The sequence below is a fragment of the Tyto alba genome, unplaced genomic scaffold, assembly GCF_018691265.1.
Source record: "Tyto alba isolate M040663 unplaced genomic scaffold, T.alba_DEE_v4.0 Super-Scaffold_14, whole genome shotgun sequence".
Lineage (NCBI taxonomy): Eukaryota > Metazoa > Chordata > Aves > Strigiformes > Tytonidae > Tyto > Tyto alba.
Genome location: NW_024881276.1, coordinates 56,955,692 through 56,981,175, shown reverse-complemented (window position 1 = coordinate 56,981,175; position 25,484 = coordinate 56,955,692). Strand labels below are relative to the sequence as shown.

Genomic DNA, 25,484 nt, shown 5'->3' with positions numbered 1-25,484 from the left:
ATGCTTCATATTTTCAGGCAGCCTCCTGGATGTTACAGAAACACAGCACCTATAAAACCGCCCATTGCATCCAGATTTGGAACAATATTAATGCCCGAGACGCTGGATCATACTTGCTTGCGAAAACTGATAATTGAAACGTCAATTCTATTTATATTTGTAGATTCCAAAGGGAGGTCATTTCATGAGGAAAGGGGCCAAATATAAATATCAACTTTGCAATGTTGTCAAAAGAGAATCTTTCAGTCTAAAAAAGCAACCAGTTCACTCGTGACTCTCCCAAATTATTTTGTCAGTCCATTTTTGAAACTGAGGGTGAAAGCTTCATAGATGCCCTTATCGTGTGTTTCGGGTTTTTCTGAGTAGTCTTATCTAAGGAAAGAATCTATGAAAAGACTAACAGAAACTGGAGGTGCTTTTGTTTCCTATCCCTTCAAATACATAATAATCCTCCTTTAAGCACACTTGCGTGGTTTCTTGGTAGGTGAGAAGACGCTACAACAGAATGGACAGGCTTTGGAAAGTTGGTTGGTTAATTATTACTTGGAAATGTGGGCAGGATTGCCTAAGAGGAAATAGAGCAGCTGGGATTTTTGTAATGTGCATTCCCCAAGTGGATGAATGGGCTTGGTATTCAGAAAAGTGAGATTAGCAGTAACTGAGAGGTTTGGGTTCGATACAGATTGTTGAAGTACTGAAGAGGAAACTGAGCGATTTTAGGGAAGGGCTATACCACATACAGGAGGACAAGCATGAAGTTGTTTTCCTGAGGTAGCTTTTTTCTCTGTAAGCGAATGAAGTTGATTTTCCATTTTTATTATCAGGTTGTAGACTTGTTATAAAGATTCAAGGGACATTTTTCAAATGGACACCATCGGTATAAATTATGCATTGGTCTGATTTTTATTTACTACTATTATGAGTAGCAAACAAATGCTAAAGCAAAGAGCTCACCCTCCCCCCATCTGCTATTTTTCAGACTGCCAACTTTTTCAAGGAACAAAGCTCAGCTGTCGCTCAAGTTGGTTCTCCCGTTTCTGTAGTCTTTTGAAAGATCTTCAGAAAATAAGAAAATGTGATTTGTGTTGTCATTTTGGTGCTCAAGGCCAAAAAAAAAAAAAATTTCAAGCTCATGACTGGAATGTCTGGTGGTGCCTTTCAGGTAGATGAGAGCTGGATGCTGCCTAGCTGCATATTTACTTTGTCTTTTTATGTAAGATTGCTCTTCAGAGAACTAATCCAATCTGTAGCCCTAATTTGTGGCAAATAGTTGTGACTGGCGTCAACAGCTCTACCAAAACAGGAGAGGAAATTCCATTTTCATGGTTGGCGGCTTATTGAGACTGTGTCTCAACAACGTTCAATACACTGGTGTCTCAGAGTGGGCCGGAACGATGAGTACAGTAGGGTGGTTTGGGGTGGCTGCAGTACCACTCCAATACTGTGATTTCAGACTGTCTCTTTTAGTCCTTGTTAGGGCACACACATGCTCAACTGTCAGGTTTCCAGCTGCTCAGAGCTGCTCATGAAGAATCAGAACTTAAGCAATCCCAGGTCCTTTGTAGTAGGTAAAACCATTCATCATTTAACAGGCAGGAGAAAAGGTTTCCAGCAAACTGAGCACCCCAGGGCAAGCAAACTGCTGAACAGGACCATTTTGAGAGACTGGGTTTGCTTTCTGCTTTGGAAACCAGCTCTTGTAAAGGATAAATTTTAGCTGCCTTTGGCCAGGTCTTTTGTTTACTCACATAGCAATGTTGTTCAGTCTGGGACTGGGAAAAAAATAAATAAAAAAAAAAAAGTAAATCTGGCAATTTTTTGATGCCTTGAAAACAGCAGCTCTCAGACTCTAACATTGGCAAAAAGCGCTTCTCCTAGTCCAAGTTATTTTGTTTGTGGCATAAACTATTCTGGAAAGAACACTTTTTTTTTTTTTTTTTAATGGCATAAGCAAGCAGCGCTCAATTTTTGCTGAGGTCTGCCGAGTAATCTTACTGAGGTCACAGCAGGGAGCAGTACTCCAGCGCCTGCTTTGCCAGGGCTGAGAACCAATGCCCCTGGGGATGCTTCAGAGCCCTGAAGAAGTACAAGCTCTTCCAGAACAGTGCCTGGGACGCTGGCCAGGGCCAAGCTCAATCCACTCACGGTGGCGCTGAGACCCCGATATGAGGGCCAGTTTAGTGGCTCTAGTTGAAACTGCGTTTCCTATCAGGAGGTCTTGCTTGTAATGGCTGAATTGGGAGAACTTTTTTCCAAAAAGTCTTGATCTTTTTCCCCCGCTGCTCAGCCCCGTTTCTGCAGAATAGGTTCACCATCGCTTCACATGCCACCTCTGCAACTTTCAGCACACCGCTGTAGTTTTTTTAACGAGTCAGCTCCCCACAGCGCTTCCCTTTTCCTTCCCACAGCCACCCAGTTTTCCCACCAACCCCACCATGGGCGGCACCAACGGTTGGCTCAACACCACCAACTCTCACAGCTTCATGAAGGACCAAGGGGCAGGCTCACAGGGCCACAGTCCCTGCCAGTTTTGGGCACAAACCCCGTTATTTCAGGGTTGCTTTCGCTCCGCCCCTTTGGCTCCGCGCTGCCCACGCGGCCTCGCCCCACGGCCACCGCCCCGCGCCCCCGCGGCCGCCCTTCGCGCCGCACTGAGCATGCGCGCTCCCCTCTCCTCCCCCACCCCGGCCCCGCCCTCCGCGCCCGGTTAGGTCATAAAGGTGAGCGGCCATGCCCCAGCCAGCCCCGGGATTGGAGAGCCGGATTGCGTCTTCGGGCCGCCTCATCTCCGCCAGCCAATCGGAGCGCTCCGCCGGGTAAAACCAATCGCAACCCGCGCCCGCTCTCCGCCTCGGGCTGCGGCTTGAGCCCGGCCCAGGGCTGCGTGACAGAGGCGGCGCCTGATTGGCTCTCCCGCTTTGGCTCTCTTCGGGTTGGCCCGACAATAGCCGGAAGAGGGGGCTCCTTCCTATTGGCTCCCCGACCGCGCTGCTAGGGCGGCGGCGGCGCTTTCCGATTGGGTCTCCCTTTGGCTTCGGGGAGACTCGGTTGCGCCCGTGCTGGCTTCGCGATTGGCTACGACCCGCTACGGGCATTTCCGTAGCGGCCTCGGGATTGGTCCCGAGGAGGCTCGGATGTTTCCGTAAGGGCCTCGGGCTAGGGGTCTAACGAGTGCGTCGGACTCCTCGGCTGGGTATTCACAGAAGCCGCTTAGGGCTGTTCCGCAGCGTAGGGCGGCGACGGGCATAGGCGGCTGCGCGGCCTTGGCGCACACACACAGCGCAGCGGCAGGAGCCCGGCACGCAGCGGAGGCAGCAGCGGGGACAAAGGGACTGATCGGCAGAAACGGGGAGGGGGCCCCGGCGGGAGGCAGCCGGCGCCGGGAGGGAGCGGCAGGAGGCTTCAGCCGGGCGGGCGTAGTCCCACGTGCCTTGGACGCCCGGGGAAGCAGCAACAGCAGCAGCAACAACCGCCGCCGCCAGCGCTGTGAAGCCGGCTGAGGAAGAGCCGGGGAGCCGCTCCCGCCGCCGTCATGGCCTGCGCTGCCACCGCCGGCCGCCTCCCGCAGTGCAGCGTCCCCAGCCTGAGCCGCCGCCAGCTGCCCCTGCGGGCGCAATGAGGAGCCGCGCCGGAGCCGCCGCCTCAGCGCCGCACCGAGACGCCTCAGCGAGCGAGTGAGCGAGGGAGGCCGCCCGGGCCGATTCACCGCTACTCCGCCCGCCGCGGATCCCACCGCCCCGGCCGGATCCCCTTGTGAAGGACCGCATCACCTCCTGTCGGCGGATCCGGGAGCTCCGAGATCCCTCCGCCGGGGAAAAAATAGTCCCGTTCCCTGCCGCCTCCCTCAGAGGCGAGGAGAGGGGAGGGGGAAGAAAGGGGAGGAAGAAAAAGAAGAAAAAAAAAAAAAAAAAAAAAGAGAGGAGAGAGAAAAAAAAAAAAAAGCCCAAACCCAACAAACGCTAAAGCCAGCGCCGGGATCGGAGGAGCTGGGCCGTGAGCCTCCGCCCCATGTGACTGGCGCCCAGGGTGGGGGCAGCGAGGCCTAGCAAACCCCCCTCGCTCGCGGCCGGGAGCGGGAGCGGCGCCGGGGGGGCTGCGGCGCGGGCGGAGGCGGCTCTCGGACCCACCGGCGCTGCCGGGAAGGATGGTTTTGTGAGAAACGGGCGGCGTGAGGAGGAGGAGGAGGAGGAGGAAGAAGAAGCAGCAGCAGCCGCCGCCGCCGCCGGGCGAAGAGCGCGACAGAGACCGAGAGGGGAGGGGGCTTCCCCGGGGGGGGGAAGGGGGGGGCCCGGCGTTTCATGTGGCGCGTCCCGCCCGTCTCCTCCAGCTGAGCGAGCGAGGGAGCGGCAGGCGGGCCCGCCGAGCCGCCGGGGCGAGGCGGAGGGGGAAGGCAGGAAGAGAAGAGAGGTGATCGGGGCAGAGCAGGAGCGGGAGACCATGTCCGGGCGGCCCAGGACCACCTCCTTCGCGGAGAGCTGCAAGCCGGTGCAGCAGCCCTCGGCCTTCGGCAGCATGAAAGTTAGCCGTGAGTATCCTGCCGGCCTGCGCGGGGGGGTGGGTGCCTGCCTGCCTGGCAGCCCGGCCCTGCCGGGGCTTCTCCCCCCCCCCCTGCCCGGGCGGTGAGGCGGCGGGCGGGAGCCCGGCCGGGGGCCGAGCGGCCCCGGCCCCGGCGGAGCCAGCTCCCTTCCTTTCTCTCCCCTTCCCCCCCTCATTAACCTTGAATAGGCGCACGCCGCCGCTTCGTTCGGGGCCTGTTGGACAAAAAATGCCGGTTGGTTTGTCCTCTTCGTTGGCCTCTGATCGCTGCGAGCGCTCTAAGCGGTCTCTGGCTAATTAAAAAGCCTTCCCCCCCCCCCCCCCCCCCCCCTTTGTGAAACGGATTGGGAGCTCCCTAGCCCGCATTTCCTTTTTATTTCCCCCTCGAAAGGAAGAAACGAATTGCGGGCACGCAGGTATGGCCGTGACATTCATGTTCATTATGTGTTTTTAAGCACTTCTGGCTCTGAATGAGAGGGCTTGGAAGATTTTTGCATGCACCCGTAGATCGGGTGTGAGCACCTTTCAGTCCAGCCCCTTAGAAGGAGAGGAAAAAAAAAAAAAAAAGAGGGGGTGGGGAGCTTACAAAAGGTGTCTCTCAAATATCCTCCAGGCTCTGGTAAAATGCTCAATAGAGGGGATAAGAAAATGGTTATATTGACATGTGAGCCTATGGAGGAGTTATTTCAAGCTCGACATGCCTTTTTCAGTTTTCTGGTCAGAATATTTTTAAGAATGAGGCCTGTGCTTTATTCTGCACAGGCGTGTTGGAAATTGTGGTATGTGCCCATTTTTCATATTCTGTTTTGTGGGATTAGCTGGTTTATGTGAATTAGAAATATGAAATCTGAACGAATGTATAGTGTGAATGGAAAAAGGCTCTGTTCTGAGTTGCTAAAGATTGGCTCTATAATAGGGAATTTCTTAACTCCTGATTTGAATGTGTTCATATTAACAACTAAATTGTTCTTCCAGATGTGTATTGATAGCGTGCTTTTCAGAGATATTTTCCTTTTTCTTATGGAAATGCAGGGTGGCATCTTTATGGGACCAGGATTGCTTGATATGCATTACCGTTCAATTGATCTATTTGGTACTTGCATACAGCCACACCTGACATCGCAGTGTGTGTGCATGCGTGTATATATCGCATCGTTTTATGCATTTCATACCAAAGAGCTATAAGATTGTGAGCTTTTTGACAGATCAGAAATTGTGATGTTTTTCTGCACCGAAATGTCTTCCGCTGCGGTTGAAGCCTTGGGGAGAGCATTTGGCTTGGGGTCTGTAGCTTACCTGGTATCTGTATGATCAGCGTGCCTGCAGCACTTCAGAAAACATGGGTGCAGTTAACCCATATTAGCAGCATAATAGCGTATGTTTGATCAGGTCCAGCATTAGCATTTCTTAAGGATTCTTGATTTGCACGGAGAAAAACTGTGGGTGACTCCATTTTAATTTATTGATTTACTTTATGCATGTGTGGAATAGGAAGCAGGTCTGGCTGATCAGTATTTCTGCAGGTGGCTGTCTAAACCAAGCGAGACCTAGACCTGTCATGCTCAGCAACAAAATTTGTCTTATTCAAGCTCTACAGCTTGATTCTTGAAAGGTCATTGATGCTCCTTTCCCGTTTATTTGAGGTCGTAGACTAGACAGATGCTTGCCTGTGAAGAGGGTGCTAACTGATGCAGACTAACAAGTTTGCAAATATGATTCAATCCCAAGTGTGTAACGCTGACGGAGAAACAAAGGCTGTAGCATAAAGCACACGCACTTGTGATAACCCCCACAGTCGCTCTAGTCATGTGCTCCTGGTCCTTCTGCTGTCTGGAAAAAATGTCAGAACAAAGCAAGAGAACCACATACAAGGACTCTGTGGGAAATGCAGCTTGTATTTTCAGTTCATCCATCCACATAAGACAGTCCAGGAAGTTAACTTTTTTTTTTTTTGCTTTGTAAGAGAAAAAAATTCCTGGGTGTCAAAAGGGGCTATATTTTTCTGGTTCTCATTAGTTTTGGTAGCACCTTATGTCATGATATAGCAAGTTATCTATTACCCGTGTTGAGTGCTTGAGATAAAAAAAAAAAAATCACTTGTGTGGTGAACAGAGTGTGTTCAGTTCTTTCATTTTGCTATATATTTACAGAGTGATAGTTACATTCTGAACCCTTTTGAGTGAAAGCTGGGACAATAGAGGCCTGAGGTGGGTGACAATCAATGGATTGGTATCTTCTGAGTATCTCAGACACCTTTAGTATCTCTGTCTTGGTTCAGGTGTTTTCTGAGTCATTAGGGAGCAAAACCTGACCTGTTTGATGTCAACATTTTTGCTTTTATTTATAAGCCTGGAGTAGCAGTGAAATTAAATGACGAAGTCACTCTTGCTCTAGTGTCTGCAGCTATCGCTGCTCCTGCGTGAGCACTGCAACAGTTACCTAGGAAGGATGGATCCAAGAGATGAGGAAGAGGTTGGTAAAGTAGTGGAGGAGGGCTCACTGATCCTTGTGTTACCTGGGAGGAGCAGTACTAGAACCATATGGTGATTGTTCTTCTCCTCAAGATATATGGGGGAGAAAGAACAAGCAAGGATTTTTCATCTCTTCCTTGTGTAACTTATTAGGCTTAATTTATGAGACTGTGTTCTCAGAAGTTTGTAAGAAAGCCTCAGTCTTGAATAAAAGAACGAGAGATTACCAACAGCTGCTTCTCCTCTGGCTGTTGGAAAAGAGGACTTCTCATGCACGCTGCTCTCATTGCTCTGTAATAGACATTACAAGGGTTAACATCTCTGCAAGAGTAGGAACCCTGTGGCCTTCTTGTATTTCTTTCAAGCCATACCATCATCAAGAGTACCTTCTGAAATACGTCTATTTTTTGTCTCTATTCATGTTTTGGTGGCTTTGAAATCACTCCACCATTCTTTCCACCCCACCATATGGATTTCTACATTGAAGTAACTCTCAAGTAGGTCATTCTTTGTGCAGGTGTCTATTGCTGGGTTTGTAGGCTTTCCCTGCACACACACAAAAAAAAAAGTGCATGTGCTCCATGTGTTGAGCCTGTCCCTCAACAGGAGGGAGCTGAGCTTCCAGTTTTCCACTTGCTGATAGTATCAACCTGCTCGTTATAGTATAAGAGAAGAGGTATGTGCTTACAGCCGTCTTTTGTTCTTCACCTAGTTGTTCTTGCATTGCTTCCAGATGTACATTGTTTCTCAAATGGGATGAAAATAATTCTGAAATATAAAAGGTAGTCATGCAACACATGACCAAAAATATCTGTATAAAAATAGAAGTCTCAAAGTTTGCAGTTTGAGAATTTTCATCTAATGAGTGTGGAATTGATTTCTATCCCCCAACCATCTTCCCCAAGCTTCTGGAAAATAAGTATTTGAAGTAACACCAAGTCCTTGTAGACAGTGGTACTTATTGTAACTGTAGCCAATTATCTTGTTGGTCTGCAGTAAATAATGTCATGGCTAATGCTTGCCGCAAAGAGTTTTTTGCTCCATGTGTGAGTGTCATGGCTCTGTAATTGGTTATGCAGAGTTTGTTAAATTGGAGGGTGAGGAAGGCAATTTTATTTGCTTTAGCTAATTCTGATGTTGTACACATACTCTTGGTTGCAAAATCTGAAGGTCAATCTTGTAATACTTCATTTTGGACTCTCTGGAAGAATGTTACAGTGATGCCAAATTCGGTTTTTGTTTTCTTCGTAGATTCACTGATTTTAGTCCTGTGTAACCTCACAAAAGTACAATAGCTTGGTAAACCTATGTCTACTGTTCACATGCGGTACTACTTCTGGCATTTCAGCATGTAATAGTTCTTTAAAAAGTGGTTCATGAAAGAATTAAGTCTGTGAGTTTGTTGCTCTATTAGTTAGTAGCCATTCCAGAAGCCAGGACATAAGTGACTGCTTTTTAGGTAGCATGTGGCTTCTAGGTGACAGTTTAATTTAATACTGTGTGATGTCCAGGTAGGTGTGTAGGAAGAGCCTTGGAAAAGAGCACCCTGATCACCTTCAGTGAGAAGGAATGAGCGGGGCTGTTGAAACTGGCAAAATGAGTGAGATAATGCCACCTTCTGTTTCTCAACCCAGTTAGGGCAGGGCCCTCTCTATTGCTTTGATAGCAGTTTCTGCCTAATTGGTTTCTGAAACTGGAAGCCGCCCATCCTGCTCTCCTTGCTGGAGAAAGGAAGATCCCTCCCTTCCAGAAGCCTGCTGAGCATTATGTGTCTGGCCGTTGCTGATCCTAGCCCTGTCCAGCTTTCTGACTGCTGCTGGGTAAACAGCTTTCCTCGTGCCTAAACTTAAAAGCATTGCACTAACGGGGTCAGCTAATGACCACGTGTGCTACAGTGAAAAGTTTCTCATGCTCTAGTGCCCCAAAGTCATGCCTTGCAGTCTGAAAAGGAATAAACCAGCTGTCTGCTGTACTTAATTCTAATGCTGCCAAACTATATTTTCTCTTTATTCATGTCATTAGGGGTAGTTGAGCAGAAAAATAACTAATAAAAAAGTGAGGCCTGCCATTAGAACCTGTCAGATGATAATTTAACTATTCTACTGTGTCCCCCACTTCTTATTTCTGTGGGTGGGTGGTTTGGTCATTTTTTTTTTTGTCTTGTAAGACATACTGGAGTTTATCTAGAACCTTTTCTTCTGGTTTGATCACTGTTCTGCACATTTCCTCTTCCCTGCACTGCTTCCGGGAGGTGGTCCCCTATTGTATTATGACCTGATTCACCTTTTGTATTTCTTAGCAATATTTTAACTACCTTGTTCACCTGTTTACACAGCAGTGGAAACCTATATAGCTCATGGAGTATGTTCCTTGCCTATATGCATCTTGGCTCTGAAAGTTGTACCACTTAATCTGTTAACTTCATAGGGCCTTGTAGGTGTCACAAAGCAGTGGTGGCTTATGTACTGTGATCTTTTTCTTGGGGGGATAAGAAAATAAGTAGCTTTTTGGTCTGCAGACCACCCCACAGGCTGAAGAGTTTCCCTCTGCTGCCCTAAGAGTTCTTTAATTTTGCTGTATTGTATCTTTAAGTGCTATTTTAGGTAGAACATAAAGGATTTTTCCAATATTGGTGTCTAGTTTACTCATTGCAGGTCTTTGTAATGATAGCAATCTGTGGGATATTGGCTATTGCTGTTCCCTTACCCTATGTTCTTGAACTGGATGGATGAGGGATGTGAAGAAGATTCTGAAAGCTTCTAGGATAACTGTGTCTGCAAAAAGCCTGCAGTTAAAGCTTTGTGCTGTGATCAGTTCTAGCATTTTCTGAAATGAATTAGTTAAACCCCTTAGTTATTTGAACACATTTGCTAATAATATGCAAGGTGGTTGGAGGACACTTGCAGCTTCTTGGTTCAAGCTGTTGAAGTTTTTTTTGTTTTGAATGACTTCATGAGTCCCATTTTAAATTGGAAGGTCTGTTACCTTTGAGTTTCCAGAAATTTCTATAGACTTAAACATTTTTCTGGAGTTCTCTCCCTTTTGTTTTCGTTAAAAAAATTTTAACTCTACTCTGAGGACTTTTAGTCACCCATAGCTAGTGTGGGAAGTGCTAAAGTGGTTGTCTCCTGCAGAAGCTCTATGGCTGGTGGTGTTACTTGGCTGCTTTCTGAATTTAATGAGCATCAGCCCAGTGCAGCCTTGAAAGAAGAACAAAACTTTTAAAGTCAAGGAGCTTATCGAAAGTTTAAAAGCTTTACAAAACATCTCTCCTCATTTTTCTTTTACCCGAGTCCATATAAAATAAAAAATTTTGTCTCCTCAGCACTTCCTTCAGTAAGCCAGACAAATAGATGCTCTTTTAGTTAGGTATGTTGAAAATAAATGCTAATTGTAGCTTTTACAATGTGGCAAGAAAAGATACTCCCTCATATAAAAGCTCAAACCCATAGGGTGCTGTACAGGTCAAATCCCCTCTCTTTAGGTGCAAACTCAGGAACCCCCTTGGCACTTTGTGTCTGATGGATTTTGTTGCCGAAGTGCTACATACTGCCAGTGGGGAAGATGGAGGTTTGGAGGCATGATGGTCAATGCCGCTTTATATTTTTGAATTGATTTGAAGTGTAGCCATATATCGAGTGCATTGCAGCAGTTTGGTCTTAAGGTGAGAGACACAGTAGCGAGATACACCCTCTTGGAGAAGTGGCTGCAGCATCATGGTCATGCTCAGATGAGGTGTTCCTGGTCAGCGCTGCTGTATCTCATTAAACAGAAGCCTAAAACAAAGCTCTATCTGAAGCTTTTGCAAACTAGAGTTGGGTAACCGCTCTAGGTAGAAGAACTGCTTTCACCAAATCTTCAGAATTCCTTCTGCCCCCATTGGTACCGGTTAACCATGCTACAGAGAGGCTCAGTTACCTAGGTGTAGTCTGTGAGACAGTGCGTGTTCAACTTGATCTTACATCCTCTAACAGTGCTGCTGTGTAGTGCTCTGTCTCTGCAGTAGGAGAGATGAGCTGATTTCAACAGAAATCCGTGTTGCAGACATTACTGAAAGCATTTCACTATCACCTTCTGAGAATTGTCAGAAATGTGCATGCCCAGAAGTCATACTGGTGTGTCTCTAAAAGAAGTGGACTGTGATTTTTCTTGCTTGATAAGTGCTATCAAATAATCTTTTCATTAGGTGCTCTTGCCACAGATGACTTGTCTGTTGTTTAGAAAAGAAAATAAAGCAAAGCAGTTCATTCTGTACTTTTATCGCTTGCAGACGGGAAGTAGGTTTAAGCATTTAAGGCAATTTGTGTTCTCACCTAGTCTGTCTTATAATGGAAGAAAGGAAAGTGGTAAGATAACTTGTCAATGTCAAGCACTGAGGGCTTTTTTTTTTTTTAAACAAAAGCTGTACAGCAATAGCTCTTTCTGAAGGGATGGTACCAGTCCTTGCCAAGAGTGTTGCCACTTCTCCATAGCAGCAGGCCCAGTATTTTCTGCCTTAGACTCATCAGGTGAGGGGCTGTTAATTTAGTATCAGTATTTGCTCTTCCCGCACATGCACTTGACTAGTGAGTTAATATTAACTGGGTGAGTTGGCAGGTATCTTCCATGTGAATAATTTCTTGATGATTTGCAAGGTTTCTGCATCAGTAACGTGAAGTCAATTTAGCTGAAGAAATGACTCTCCAAGGTTGCAGAGGGCCTTGGTGCATGCCATAGGAAATTCATTTTGGCTTGCTTGTAACTAAGAACTTACAGTAAAGAAAAAATAGTTTCATAACTTTGTAATAGGTCTGAACAGGGACGAGTGTCTCTTGCTCTGTAGGTTGTAATGACCCATGTAGTCATGCTGAAAGTAGTGAATGACTGTTATATGGGTATCATGATAAGGTTGAGTTGAATTATGTGGAGATAGCTGCTAGTATTTTTCCTTTGTTTAGGTAGCTTCTCTTGATTTTATTTTTGAGTCTGGAAAGTGTTTATTAAGCATAATCATCACAGGAACGTGTAGTGGTATAGTTACGTTGCTGGATGTGTTTCTTCAGGCAGTTAGGTGGATCTGAAGAAACCTCTTAGTAGTCCAAGTGTCTGACAGTAGATGGTCATCATAAGAGACCTGCTAATCAGAAGAGAAAGGGAAGATATTCTTGATTGATTCCACTGTATAAGTAATGCTGTAGGGGTGTATGGGACTTAGGAATACTGTGCTGCTTGTGCATACATGAAGATAAGTGTTTTGAGTGTAGCGGCAAAAGTTGCCACAGGCTTTTGGATCAGAGCACTTAGAAGGAGAAAAGTTGGGTGTTGGCTCTGAAGTTATAACCAGAAGGGAAGCAGCAGCTGAATTTTTCCAACCAAGGCAGACTTCTATAGCCACAACTGTAGAACATCGTCTGGTTTGACTTTTTTAGTAGGAATATAATTCTTGTTGGCTACAAGCCCTGTAGATCAAAGAACTATCATTTGCCAGGAATGCAGGCAATTGTTTAATTTTCAGACAGGCCAAGAATATGTTTTGCAGAAAGATAAACTAAGATGTGACTGTTGCTACAAAGAAGAATTTGATTTTTCTCACAGTGTAGAAAGAGGAAAAACTATTTGGTTGCAGTTGATAACGCCAATCTGTTTGGTTTTCTTGAACTTTCAAACAGTTCCATAGAACTTATATTATTTGTATCCCATCTCTCGTGTGCTTTTTTTTTTGTTGTAAGTATCTATTAAAAAAAAATAACACGATGAATTGACCTGTATGAGTGGGTTTCCTTGAGGGAGGAAGGGGACACAAATTCATCAACCGAAATAAACAGAATATTTGATTGTTGGCCAACTAAACATGAATCATTTGACATAGATCTGTATCCCTGTGAATGAAGTCCATAGCCATAAATGAATTTCCCAACATTTGTGGGAGGTTGAGTATCAGCATCAGAAAAAATGTTTTGTGTCTTGCTGAGAGAATGAAAGCTTTCTGGCAAGGCATGCTTTTTGCAGGTGAGGAGATGTAAGGTTTCTGGAAGGGTTTTTCTTATATATACAGTTGCTCAATTGAAACCTAAAGAAGCGGAAAATAATGTTGACCTTGAAGATTGTATCTGTTGATCATTTCACTTCTAATTTTGAAATCTTACTCATGATTGTATGTACTGGCTTGAGAGCCATGGGTATGTATAGGGAAATGCAGTGTAGTAGTTGAAAGTTAATGTTTTTTTTTTTTTTTTTCCTGTGTTCCTCAGAGAATAGAGAAGACTTACTAATCAAATTTCAGTTTCAGAGACTTTGAAATGAGTTTACAAAAATCGTTAATTTTGGATTACATGTTTTAGTAACCACAACGGGCTGCAGAGTTGATTTGAGTCTTGGGGAAATGCTTTAAAGGCCCATGGAGAGCTAGGTGTTTTTTTTTTTTTTTCTCCTGTTTCTCTGGTTTTGTTTTCTAGCGGATCAACTAGTGAATGTACTAGAGACAAAAGCATGAGGTTTGTGCAACATAGGAGAAATTCACTATTCCAGAAATTTTGTGCCTGAACTTCAGATGATATTTATCAGAAGGAGAGCAGGGAGAACTTTGATTGCAGCTCCCAGAAGGGAAGATACTGGTGTTTTCAGATTGAGCCCAATTTTGGGCTTGTTCTTCCTTGATCAGTGTAGTAGGCATGAGTGAATTAGTGGTTGTGTCTAGATTTTTATTATGTGAGTGACATGGAGATGACAGTTGGGTATGTTTGTTGGACTCTTTACATGCCTGAGTACTAAAGTTCACCATCAAATTCTCTGAATGTCATTCAATTGGGATGGGTTTTAGAAATGTAGTTGGTTTAATAGAAGATCTTTGTAGGGTAATGAGTACCTGCAAGTCTCTTCTATTTCATGATAGACTCAACTTCAATGGACTGAAGCTTCTCTTCAGCTGGAGCTGCTGGCTTTCAGTGTCCATGGAAGCTGACAAGGGCATTGCTGGAATCTGACAGCAAAAGAATGGCAGTTGTTTTCCCAGGTGTTGCATTTGAAATGCCTTTGGGTTTTTGCAGAGAGGTATAGAAATTCATGAAGCAACAAACGACATTTTCTGTGTGGTGTCAGTGCTTTGGGTTTATGCAATAGCCTGTGGGTTATTTTTTTTTATAATGCACTAGATTATTCTTTTCACTGGTAATGTTTGAACAGTTTATGGTTGACTATAAGTTTTGATTATAGTGATCCAACTCTAAAAGGGAGTAGTGTAGAGATGTTTATGCTAGGTCCATAACTTTTCATAATTATGGTACTTCAGAGATACTTATATTGAGACAATGGCACTGCCCGCATTTCAAAATATCTGGTGAAAGCCTAATTTTCATTCTTACATGGTAGCATAATTACAAAATGTAAATTTCTGCTGGAGTTACTTTAGAACATGTACTAGCTACTTTATTCGGATGTTATGGGGGCATTGTTTTGGGTGGGCTTTTTTTTTTGTTTATTCTGTCTTGTGGTGTTTTGTTGTTTTGAAGAGCAGCTGGAATCAGGAAGGGGTTTCTGGCAGATCAGGTCAAAATCAGTAGATTCCAGATAACAAGTCATGATAAATTGTTCTTCAGCAGCTCCTTTTACTCTATTACTTTTTACATGTATTTTTGAGTGTAGAGACACACTCATGCATTGTCAGGAATATGATATGGAGGGGAGGAGATGCTACAGGTTTCTGAGATCTGGAATTTAAACCTAGACCATGTGTGAAGGCTTTGCTTTAGAGTGTCTGCTTTAAAGCCTTTACAGACTGCTTTAAAAAGTTCTGCCAAATCTGGGTTGACTAATTACATTTCTGCAGACCAGACTTGGGAGTAATGTTTTAATACTTGAACAATAATTGTTTTGTCAGAAATAGGGAACCTGTTTCTCATTTGACTTCACATGATACATTCTGCGACTAGGTAATTTCTATCCTACAAGCATTAACATTTAATTTTGACGCTGCTAGGGGAGCTCTGAAAAAAGCTGCATTGCAACCGAGTGTGCCATCTTCTGTCACTCTAAATGCCTTTATCCCTTTGAGTGTCGTGACTATGAGAGACTTCTCTCCTGGTTGCAGATTTTGCATTCAGGTTGTCAGCAAGCCAATTGCTAAAGAACATACTGGTAAAGTAGGAAATGGGATTTCTGACTTTGATAAATTGTCATGGTTTTTGTTTGTATGTGGCTATAAAATTCAGTATTTTTAACACAAAAGGTTAGTTTTCAGGTAAGGACATAGTTACTATGGGACTATAAAACAAGACTTTATTTTCATTCACTGTGTTTAAAAGTTTTTGGTATGGGGGGAAGCTTGAGACACACTTAAGTTTTGCAAGTATTTGCAGCACTATCTAGTGAACCTGTAACAATCTACACTGAACGCTGGGATTCAATACCCATGGATTTTTCAGGATATTACAACAAAAGCAAAAAAAAAAAAAAAAAAACCCAAAAAAAACCACCAAAACCCCCAAGCCAATTATAACCCTGTACCTGTAGTAGGTATACATCTGTCTTTTTAAAGGAAATTATAGTGTCTGTCACTTTTTTTGACTAGGTGATTCAAGCATTACATTGATCCATTCTTACTGTAGTGTTGCTATGACTAATATATGGAAAAAGCATGGGTATTTGACAATGCTGTTGATATTTCAAGTTAGGCTTCTGCTAATGTAGCACAGACTGTCACAGAAATGCTGCAAACCTGTGGCCTTGTTCTAAGTTTTGGGTAGGTTGATTTTGCACTTTTTAACGTATGAGTACAAGAGCTTATATTTACTTTCAAAGCTGCTCATGGTATTCTTGTTTGAGTATCTGGGAAGACTGGTAACGTGTAGGTTTTAACTTGCTTATTTTGGCTGTTCACACTTCCTGTGCAGCCTGGTGTCTTCTGTACTGTGGCGCTTTTACCTCTCCCAGTGTTCTTCTGTACTGCTGTGCTTCCAGTGAAGTCCCAAAGTAGTGGTGCCCCTGTCTCTGGTGTATGGATTAATTTGTGGAGGTGAGCAGCCCTCACCTAGTACTTTGCAGGTATGCCTTGGGTCTGTGTGAATGGAGTAAGCAATTCTGGCAGGGGTGAAAAAACAAACAAAAAAAAAAAAAAAACAAACCCAAAAAACGGCTAATAGGACTGGCATCTCTGTCTGGTGTACTAGTACGCCAAATATTTTTCTGGGAAATATGAGGAAGAAGCATATGAAAAATATATCAGTAGTCCATTAAGTAGTAGAACTGATGCAGGGCATTTATAGAGTAAGGAGAACAAAGTGTCAGTGCTGAGGACTAGACTTTCTAGAAGACTGGTGTACATAGGGTATTACAGTTTTGCTTTGAGACTATACATACAATTTTTTATGACTGTAGGATATTTGAAAGACCTGTTATTTCTAAGTTTAGTAGGGAACAAAGGCGAGTAGTTCTAAAAATACATATAATGTCCAGGATTTTGTCAGGAAAAATAGTTAATAAAGGGGTGGGGAATTTGTCTGCAGATGAAGAATAACAGTGAGCTTTCATCTGACACTGAAGAGAGCAGGTGTTGCTGACCCCCTGGAGATTTGTTTGTTGAAATCCCTTGAACTGCTTTGGGCATCTCTTGTGCTGTTTTACTTTGATTTCTCATTTTGTCTGTATTGATGTGAAACCTACTCATACTTAAAAAGACATACAGCAAGTCAGGTAGTGATTATTTGACCGTTATTGTTTCTTACCACTTTCTTCAACCCTGCTGTATGGAATTATTCCGTGTATGGGATCATCTTTGTCATATGTATTATTAGTTTTTGTGCTTGTGTGGAAAGTAAGTCATTAAACATTAAGTATACAACTACTTTATAGTACCCTTCCCCTGTTTTTAAATGAAAATACAAAGCGCTAATGCAATAATACTGTCATTCTACCAGATTTGTAAATTATATATGAAATGTTCTCCTGTGGAAAATGTACTTCTTTGGATGTCCTGAGATAGACTATGTAATGTATAACTCTTCAAATGATGTGAAAAATGGAGCTGAAGTATAGTGACGTATTGGAAGTTGGACGATCTGACTTGAGAGTTGGTTCAAGAGTATATTTTCTTCTGTAGAATGCAGGAAGGTAGGCTGATGCAGTTATGAATCACTTTTGCTTCATCTTGGCATAGTAATAAGAAAAAAATATTCCTTTGTGCTACTAAAAGAAATAGCTGAAATCCTCTAGAAGTTACTTGAAACTGCCATTTTAAAAAATACAGTACTCTTCAGATTCTTACAAAGTTACCTACCCCATGGCTGTTCTTTGAAGAAAAGGATATATAGACCACATAACTGAAACCTCTTAAAAGGATATCGGCCGTGGAATGTGCTGGTAAATGGAGTCAACTCTGTGGCATGAAAGTGCTTGTTTAAAAACACATCATCCACTACAAACTTCAAATGTGTACTTTTATGGAATACTGTTAATTTTTTCCTCCAGTAATTCAGTCACAACATCATTTTAATTTTTTGCCTTTATGCAGCCAAGAGCTCTTTTTTTCCCATAAGCTGATGTTGGACATGGGCAATAAGATGCAGTGCTGGAGAATGATGTCATTTATTGTTAGGTAAAGCTATGGAATGTGCTTAAAATATATGGCATATGTGTATATATAATTTAAAGTGTGTATCTGTATGCATACCTCCTGTTAATTGCTATGGTGTTATTCTTTGGGTGTTTGCTTATGACTGCTCTTGAAGACAGGAAAGTGGATTAGGCAATGCCTTGATCTGACCCAGTATGTCTATTCTTACAAATGAAATGTCTTTATATTGTCTGTGCTCACTTTAACACTGTTAACTATTTTATATATCCTGGCAGAAACTCAGGCATTTGTTTCTGTCAAGGGTCCGCAGCCATTATAAAATAAATGTTCCTTTGAAGTTAGCCAGGACTTGTGGTGAAACTAGAGGGATGGGTCAAGGGGCATCTGCAGAGTTTTCTTAAGTGTAGCAGTAGGTTCTTTGCAGCTGATCTGAGTAAACTTTCTAGACATGTGGGTTGCATGATCTTGACACAGAGCAGTGGTACCTAAGTAGGATGAAATTTAGTGAGGGCAGATGTAGTCTGTTAATCTTCAGTAAGACTTGGCTGTGCAGGTAACAGAGTGGGCAATAACTTGGAAGGCAGGAGATCTGTAAAGAAGAATCCGGAGTTAGATGTTTGCACAATGGCCATGAATCAACTGATGTTGCAGAACTAGCAAATGTTTTACTGGATGTATTAATAGCAGTGTCATGTAAAATAGATGAAGTTAGCCTGCTCGCTTCTTGGCATGCTAGTAAGCCTAAGTTAAAGTGCAGCATCTGGTTTTGGTGGTGTACTGGGAGAAGAATAGTTGCAGGCAAAGGGGAATGGTCAGAGATCTGGAAGATGTGCTGTAAGGGAAAGCTGAAAGCACTTTGGGTGTTTTCTTTTGGAAGAGACTGAAGGGAGATTTCTTTTGATAATGTTCTCTGAATACATTAAATTAGCTGGAAGAACAGACTAAGCTGTTGTCTTCATTGGAGATGAAACAATTTGTGGGTTTAAACTGCAGCAAACATGCTTTAAGTTAGTTGAGTCAGTGTTTAAGAACACCGGGAGCATTGGACTAGATTAGGAAGGCTGTCAGTAGTGCCTGATTTAAAAATGAAGTAGTTTGCCAGGTAGTTTATATATAGCAGTTTGGAGAGGTTTTAATTAAGACAACCTGTGGTCCCTTATGGTATTATATTCTGTCATTCTGGTTATTTCTGCATGGTTTTGGGACGAATTTCAGTTCCAACACACTGATCCTGTTCCTTCTTCCCCTGGGATGAAGTAGCCTCGTGCTACTGGCAGCTTGCTGGCAGTTACTGGGTGTGAAAGTGAGGATCTGTGAAACTGGCCACAGTTTTAACACTTAAAGGTTAGATAGATTATCTTGGCGAGGTTAGCTTCAGTCTGGGAATTGAGCATAAGCGATGGCTTGTCCTAGCCTTGGCATGTAGCTCTAATTTTGAAAGAATCATAGAACAGTTTAGGTTAGAATGGACCTTTAAAGGTCCGTAGTCCAATCTCTGCGATGAGCAGGAAGACCAGCTTGATCAGGTTGCTCAGGACCCTGTCCAACCTGACCTTGAGTGTTTCCAGGGATGGGGCATCTACCACCTCTCTGGGCAACCTGGTCCACCCTCATCATTAAAAATTTCTTCCTTATATCTAGTTTGAAAGAACTTCCTTAACCTTGGAGTTCAGGTAAACGTGTACTGTATTTGGAAAAGCTTAGTATGGTTGAGGTGTCTGTATTTTTAGTTAGAGGTTAAATCGGCTCTGAATTTTATTTTTTGACGTAAGTTTTGTTCAAATGAAAGCTTACTCTGGTTTGGTAGTCCTATACTGCAGTTGAGAACCACAGGCTTTCTGTGGGGGATCTCTAGAGCTTGTTTCCTGTGGGCCCTGAGAAAAACAATGCTTTCCTTCAATTTTTGTTTATGTGGTTCTTACTTCAACAAAAAAGAATTTAGATCAAGTAAAGAACTGCGCAGAAGTTCAAGTCTAGATCAGGACCATGTTCCAGTAGCTGTGTAAGTAACAGGCTTATGATAGGGGGTGTCTGCCCAGAAGAACTTACAGTGCAAGTAAATTATTTTGGTGTGTAATGCCAGTGCATGAAAAATATTCATCCCTTAACACGCAACTGTCTGTTCACAGTAGTCACTTCTGTTTTTATTTAATAAATGAGCAAGTGTCTGAAGATTGTGTGTAGAAACCAGGTGTTGCATAGAATTGGAGCCAAGGAAGAAAATAAATTCTTGAGGAATTGTATATAGATATATTTTTAAAATTTTATTAGTGCTCTGGTTCAAAGGTCAAACATTTGATGTGGACCTTGAAAATCAAACCATTGCCTTTTGTCACTTCTTCATTCTCTTTTTTTTTTTTTTTTTTTTTTTTTTTTTTTTTTTTAGGGATTTTAAATGACTTATACCTAGTTTTTTGACATACAAGTAAGAGGGATGTGTGAAACTGTTAAGTTTAGAGTTCTCAAATGAGAACTATAAAGATACTTCAGAGCAAAAATGATAATCTGTACCAGTACGTTGTTTCCCATTTGGTGTGGTAACTGACTAGAATTAAACAAATACTGCTTTTTCTGTGCCTCTCAAAGCTACAGTCTTACTTAGTGTACATGTGAGGTTACTGCGGAAGGCTGGAATCCTGAACTACTGTTAATATAACTTCTTTTAAAATTAGAATTTGAGTTTACAAAAATCTGTTGATGTCTTGCTTCCATATTCCAAATGATTTTGGATATGCAGAATTAGATAAATGCAGAATTGTTTTTCTTCTAATCTGCTGAAATGAGAGAAGAAATGATAACCCTGAAGCCTTATGCCAAAGTCCTTCTAAGGTATAGTAATAGTCCAGAATGCCTTTTATTTTTTCCCTTTTAAATGTTTGGCTGATGGAAGGATTCAGCTGCTAGCTGTAAGAATCTCATGCTGGAGACTGTCATACTTAATTTCTAGGCAGCCCTTTACTTAAGGTTGTGCTTAGTGTTTGCTCTTCGAAATGGGCAAAGTAGTCCATCTCTTAGATGGCTTAGACTGTTGGGGCATACAGTGTTTTTTTTTTTGTGGTTTTTTTTTTTTTTTGTCTGCAGCTGTCATCACCTGAATGATGGAAGAGCTTGCAACTTAGATATTGTTGAAAACTTGTTCCTCTTCCCTGTTGATAGCTGTGAGAGACTGGGGTGCTTCTGTTGACATTGTTTAGCTTCAGTGCTGTGACAGTGACAAGAAGTCAACAGAATATCCTGGCGTCAGAAATGACTGCTATGAAAGAAGTAAGGTAGAGCCTAAGCAAGTGGTCTTTTTGGCTTATTAGATTCATTCAGATTGAGTTTTCTGAAAATGGCTAAGGCTTTAAAATAAACAATAACAACCAAAAAAATCCACTCTTTTCCCTGAGCTTGTTTTTGAGCTCAGGATGTGTTAGATGAGTATGAGTTGACATGCTAACTGAAATTGTAAGTTAATGCAGTTCTCATTATTGAAATAACTTTCTCATGGAGAATAAAAATTGGAGAGAAGTACTCTTTCCTTTTCCTCCATGTTTGTCAAAACATTAGTGACTTCTTTTCACGTATAAAGACTCTTGTAGTTTAAATGGCCGCATCTCACTTCCTTGCTCCTTTACCTTTGCTGTAGTCACTACCTGTGCTTGAAACTGCATGGAACTGCAGCTCTCAAATGGAATTAATCTCTGGGAAATGTTGTGTTTATTGCTTGTAATGCTGGAGCCTTGCTACCTTGCTCAAGTGTTTTTGTGGGTTTCAGTTTTGTGCAAGTATGTTTTACAAATACAAAAATCTTTTTTGAAAAAAAAGAGTAGGTGAAATGGCAAACTTGAAAATGGATCTGGTTTAAAGAGTGCAGCAATGCACTTTGGATCAAAAAATAAATCAATGATAATTTGAAGTTTCAGATTCTACTAATGTCTTAAATATGTTTTTTTTTTTTAACTATTTCAGAGCTTTTTTGATACTGGCTTTTGAAGCTCTTTAGAGGTGGTGGTAGAAGCATATGCAAATGGGCTAAGTTTCCAAATTTGGACTAAAACTGATGTGCGGATCAGTGGGTCTAGCTGGGAAGTTTTTAATTAAGCATGCTAATTAGGACATGTGGTGTACTCAGAAGCACTGCTTGGTTATAGGGGAGAACAGTTGCCTTGGCTGTGAGTGAAGGTGAAATTGTACTACCCTTCAAACTCCTGCCAGTGGGAAAAGAATGAGGTCTAAAGCCATTCAAGAAAATCTGAGTAACAGCAGTAAAATTTATACATTTGTTTTGATGCATCTCACCTCTTCTATTCTTAAACACTCTTTAATGTGGAACAATTTCTTACTTCAACTAATGTGAGAATAGCATGCTGTAACATGGAGAGCTCATATGTTGAGTCTATCATTTAGAAATGTGCGTGGACGTGATTTTGCACAAGAATGGTGGTATGACTGGGACATCTCAACAGTATAGCTGTAAATGTGGTAAGTGATTCTAGATAGTGCACGCCAGTGGAGACGGGGAAGTGAGTGAGGGGTGGTAGTTGCTGCTGCTGGTACCACATGTGGAGTACAGGGCCATCTGTCTCATCACTTGGGATCCACAAAAGGGGGAATTCAGTCTGAAGCACAAGCCAGAATTATCAGGGGGAAGGTGAACCAGGAAGTGAAGCTTGATGATATTTGTCTTAATTTTAGCAAAATAGTCAGAGAGGATGTTGATTGTATTTTTTTCCCTGTAAATACTTTGAGGGCATAGTGAGCAAACAGTTTAATTATTGCTTTTACTTCAAGTGCTTCTGTAAAAATAAGGACACTGAAGTTATAAAAGGATGGTTCTCCTCACCCAAAGAAAGAGTTTTTTAGAATATTGTTGCTCAGAAAAGGTAAGCACCTTAAAGTCATATCTTGATTAAGTACAGACTCTGGGCTATGCAATATAGTTTCCTCCAGTAGGAAGAAGTTGGACTTGGGGACTAAGAAGTCCTTTCATTTTCCTGCTTATTATAAGATATATATGAGGAGTTAAAGTGAAGCTTTCATGATTTTAAAATACTACCAAGAAAACCCTCAAGAAACCAACTTCAGCCATGCTGAGGGGATGTTCTGGCATATATGGAGACATCCTTTGTTGTGGCTTGAAAAGAAAGCCTTGGCTGCTCTTGTTAAAGAACAGTTGTGTGCCTTTATCCAGACCACTAAAGTGGCTGGAATAGAGCTAAAATGAATAAATAGAAACATACTAATTTAGTTGTTCATGAACATGTATGGAGTGTTTCTTTGTGGCTAGTAGTAACTAGAACAGCTGTGTAGCTTTATCAGATGTTGAGCTGTCCTGACTTGCATTGGGTTTAGGAGCTCTCTGTACCAGCAGACTTGTTTTCCAGTTTCTCTCCTGTTTTAAGATTTGAGACTGGTACAAAAAACCATTTTGTCTGTATGATAACATCAACTTTTTTCCTGAATGTTTTCTGTGAGGAGAAAAGAAGTAAAGGCAACTCAACCCTGTATTGAGTTTGTCCAAGTTTTGTACCATTCTTGAAGAGGCATTAATATTTTTTGTTGTTGCCTCTAGTGTATTGGAAATGCTCACAAGAGTATTTAGGAGAATCCCCTTCTCATCTTAAAATCCATAGCTACCGGTGTTCTGTTTGTAATCTGGGTTCAGGAACTGAATGAATATTACACAATGAACTGTCTCACCTGAAGTTTAAATTTTTTAGCTGTCACCATTTGTGCAGCCTGGTTTGAAGTTGGATCATTTGACATTTAGGGGGGAGCTGGATGTAGTATCTGACATGAGAGAATGTACTAGTACTAGCTCGTACTGCATATTAAGATGTAGTGGAAGCCAAGTTGATTTGAAAACACTGTAGACTTGCTTTACCTTCTGAAACTTAAGGTGCAGTTAAATTTCTGTGGAGTTCTGGAGAGGAATGGGGTTATACTGTTAGAACAGTGTTCTGTAAGCCATGAGTGTGACAGCTGGGATATTTAAATTCAGTGTTTACAGTATTTATATATAAATTCTATACATTGGAAAAGAATGAGGGAGAACTACTTAAGTCATATTTAGGTGTGTGTTTGGTTTCTTTTTTTTTTTTATTTTTTTTTTTTATTTTTTTTTAATAAGGAGAAAGTACATGTCAGGTTTTGTTCAGAAGATCCTTAACAAAATTGCAAGCTTTATAATGAGGGCAGCTTGATAAACTTGACTCAAGTTCTAAGTGCAATTTTACCTCTCCATCCAGCATCCAGTTTTCTCTTCCTTTCTTCTTTTTTTTTTTTTTCTTTAAATAATAGCTGTTTTTTTTTAAGTGCCTCTTCTAGCTCTTAGCAAAACTACTGTATTTTACATGTGGATAGAAGAGTTCTTTCTCTGATCTTATTGACCTCTTTTCTCAAGGAATTTTATGAAGAAAAGCAGAATTGAAAACAAAACTGTTATTGGTCAGAATGCCACACCTATTTCCACTTACTGTTCTCAAGTCCCTGGCCTACTAACAGCAAAAGGTTTTTATTTCAAGACGTTAGGCAAAAATCTTGGACAAGTTAAGAGTGTTAATGTTGAATGTGGTTTGATAGTGAAAATTTGTTTTCTCGTTCTTCAAGTGAGGCGATTCAGCATCATATGCCCCAAGAAGATCAAAAAAATCTGCATTTTGGGAGGGAGTTTGGTGTTAAGTCAACCATCAGTACAGTTCATGCTGTGTTTCCAAGCGTAGATAGCCTCGATGAGCTTTTATTTGGATCATGACTTTCTAAACTGTTATTTATTTCAAGTTCTGTTGGAATTTGATAAGGTACATTCAAGTGTCTGCTTATCATGGTTAATTTATTTTAATGGACTGTTGAGGTGTGTCAGTTCTTTTTAAAGTAGATTTTCTTCTCTCTGTTGATTCTTCTGCCATGGTGGTTCTGCACTAAACAGTTTGGCTAAACTCTTGTGGTTTTGTTTGGTTTTGTTTTTTTTTTTTTTTTCCCCCTCTAAGTGACATTTATTAAATAGATAAGCACAGCTTTAAAGGAATCATTACAGGGAATTTTCTTCTAGTTACTGTTCAGTTCTGTCAGTAACGTGGAGTGTATTGTTCTTGGACAGTTAAGCTTCATGGCTTAAACCAGTCTGGTGACAGAGTTGCTTGTTGCTGAAACAGATGTGTACTTCTGATCCTAGAAGATGCTACCAGAAAAACAGCGTTGGGAAGACCTACCGTCATCACACTGAACTCTTCCTGAAGATGTTTGCTCCATGAAAATAACATGCTTTCCTGTTCGTATCAAGTAGTCCATAGTGTGCCTGCACTTTCTTTGTAGCAGATAAAAAGAAATTGTGATATGTAGAAATGAAGTGGCAGTGTAATATGCTCTTTGAGGGTGTTTCTGCTGCTCTTGGTTATTGTGAAGCTTTAATGCAGCAGGCAGTGAAATTTAATTGTATTTACAAAGTAATCACTTGGTCATTTGGAGTAGCTTCCTCACCATTTGGTAGCTTGATCACTTCAGGGTTTAGAAGAAGCATGTTCAAGTCTTGGCACAGCTCTGCAACACTTTCTTGAATGCCTGGCAAGTCATGTCTTCTGGCTATGAGGTGTCAGCCTCTTTCGGTGTTGTCAAATACATACAGTTTATAACCAGATGTAAACAGGCGTGAACTTCTAAACCTTGGCTTAAAGGCTTGTTTGTTGTGGTTTCTTATTTTTTTTCATGAAACCAAAATACTTAGCCTTTTTGATGTAGAATCATCATCTGTTTTTGAACTTGAGTACGAGTTAGTTCACCAAACTGGCAGGTGGAATTTGAGGTGCTGAGACATGTGAGTTGCTGCATATATCTGAGGGTAATGTTCCACCTTGTAGTGAGGCCATAAAATGACCACAGTTTTAACAAAGGTGTAAAATGTTGCATGTGAATTTTGAGTGTGGCCAACCATGGCTCTCTTTGGTTTCCGC

The 25,484-nt window shown here is 42.0% G+C and overlaps 1 protein-coding gene across 2 annotated transcripts in view; it reads left to right on the top strand.

Moving 5' to 3' along the window:
- Positions 1 to 3,118: 3,118 nt before the first annotated feature.
- GSK3B (glycogen synthase kinase 3 beta) overlaps positions 3,119 to 25,484 on the top strand; it is a 152,676-nt gene continuing 130,310 nt past the window's right edge. The window contains exon 1 of one of the 2 annotated variants that reach the window (XM_032997511.2): positions 3,119 to 4,525. In XM_032997511.2, coding sequence (XP_032853402.2) covers positions 4,438 to 4,525 — 88 coding nt within the window. In that variant the 5' untranslated portion in view covers positions 3,119 to 4,437. The remainder of the gene's footprint in view (positions 4,526 to 25,484) is intronic. The other variant, XM_032997512.2, reaches the window with a different exon arrangement.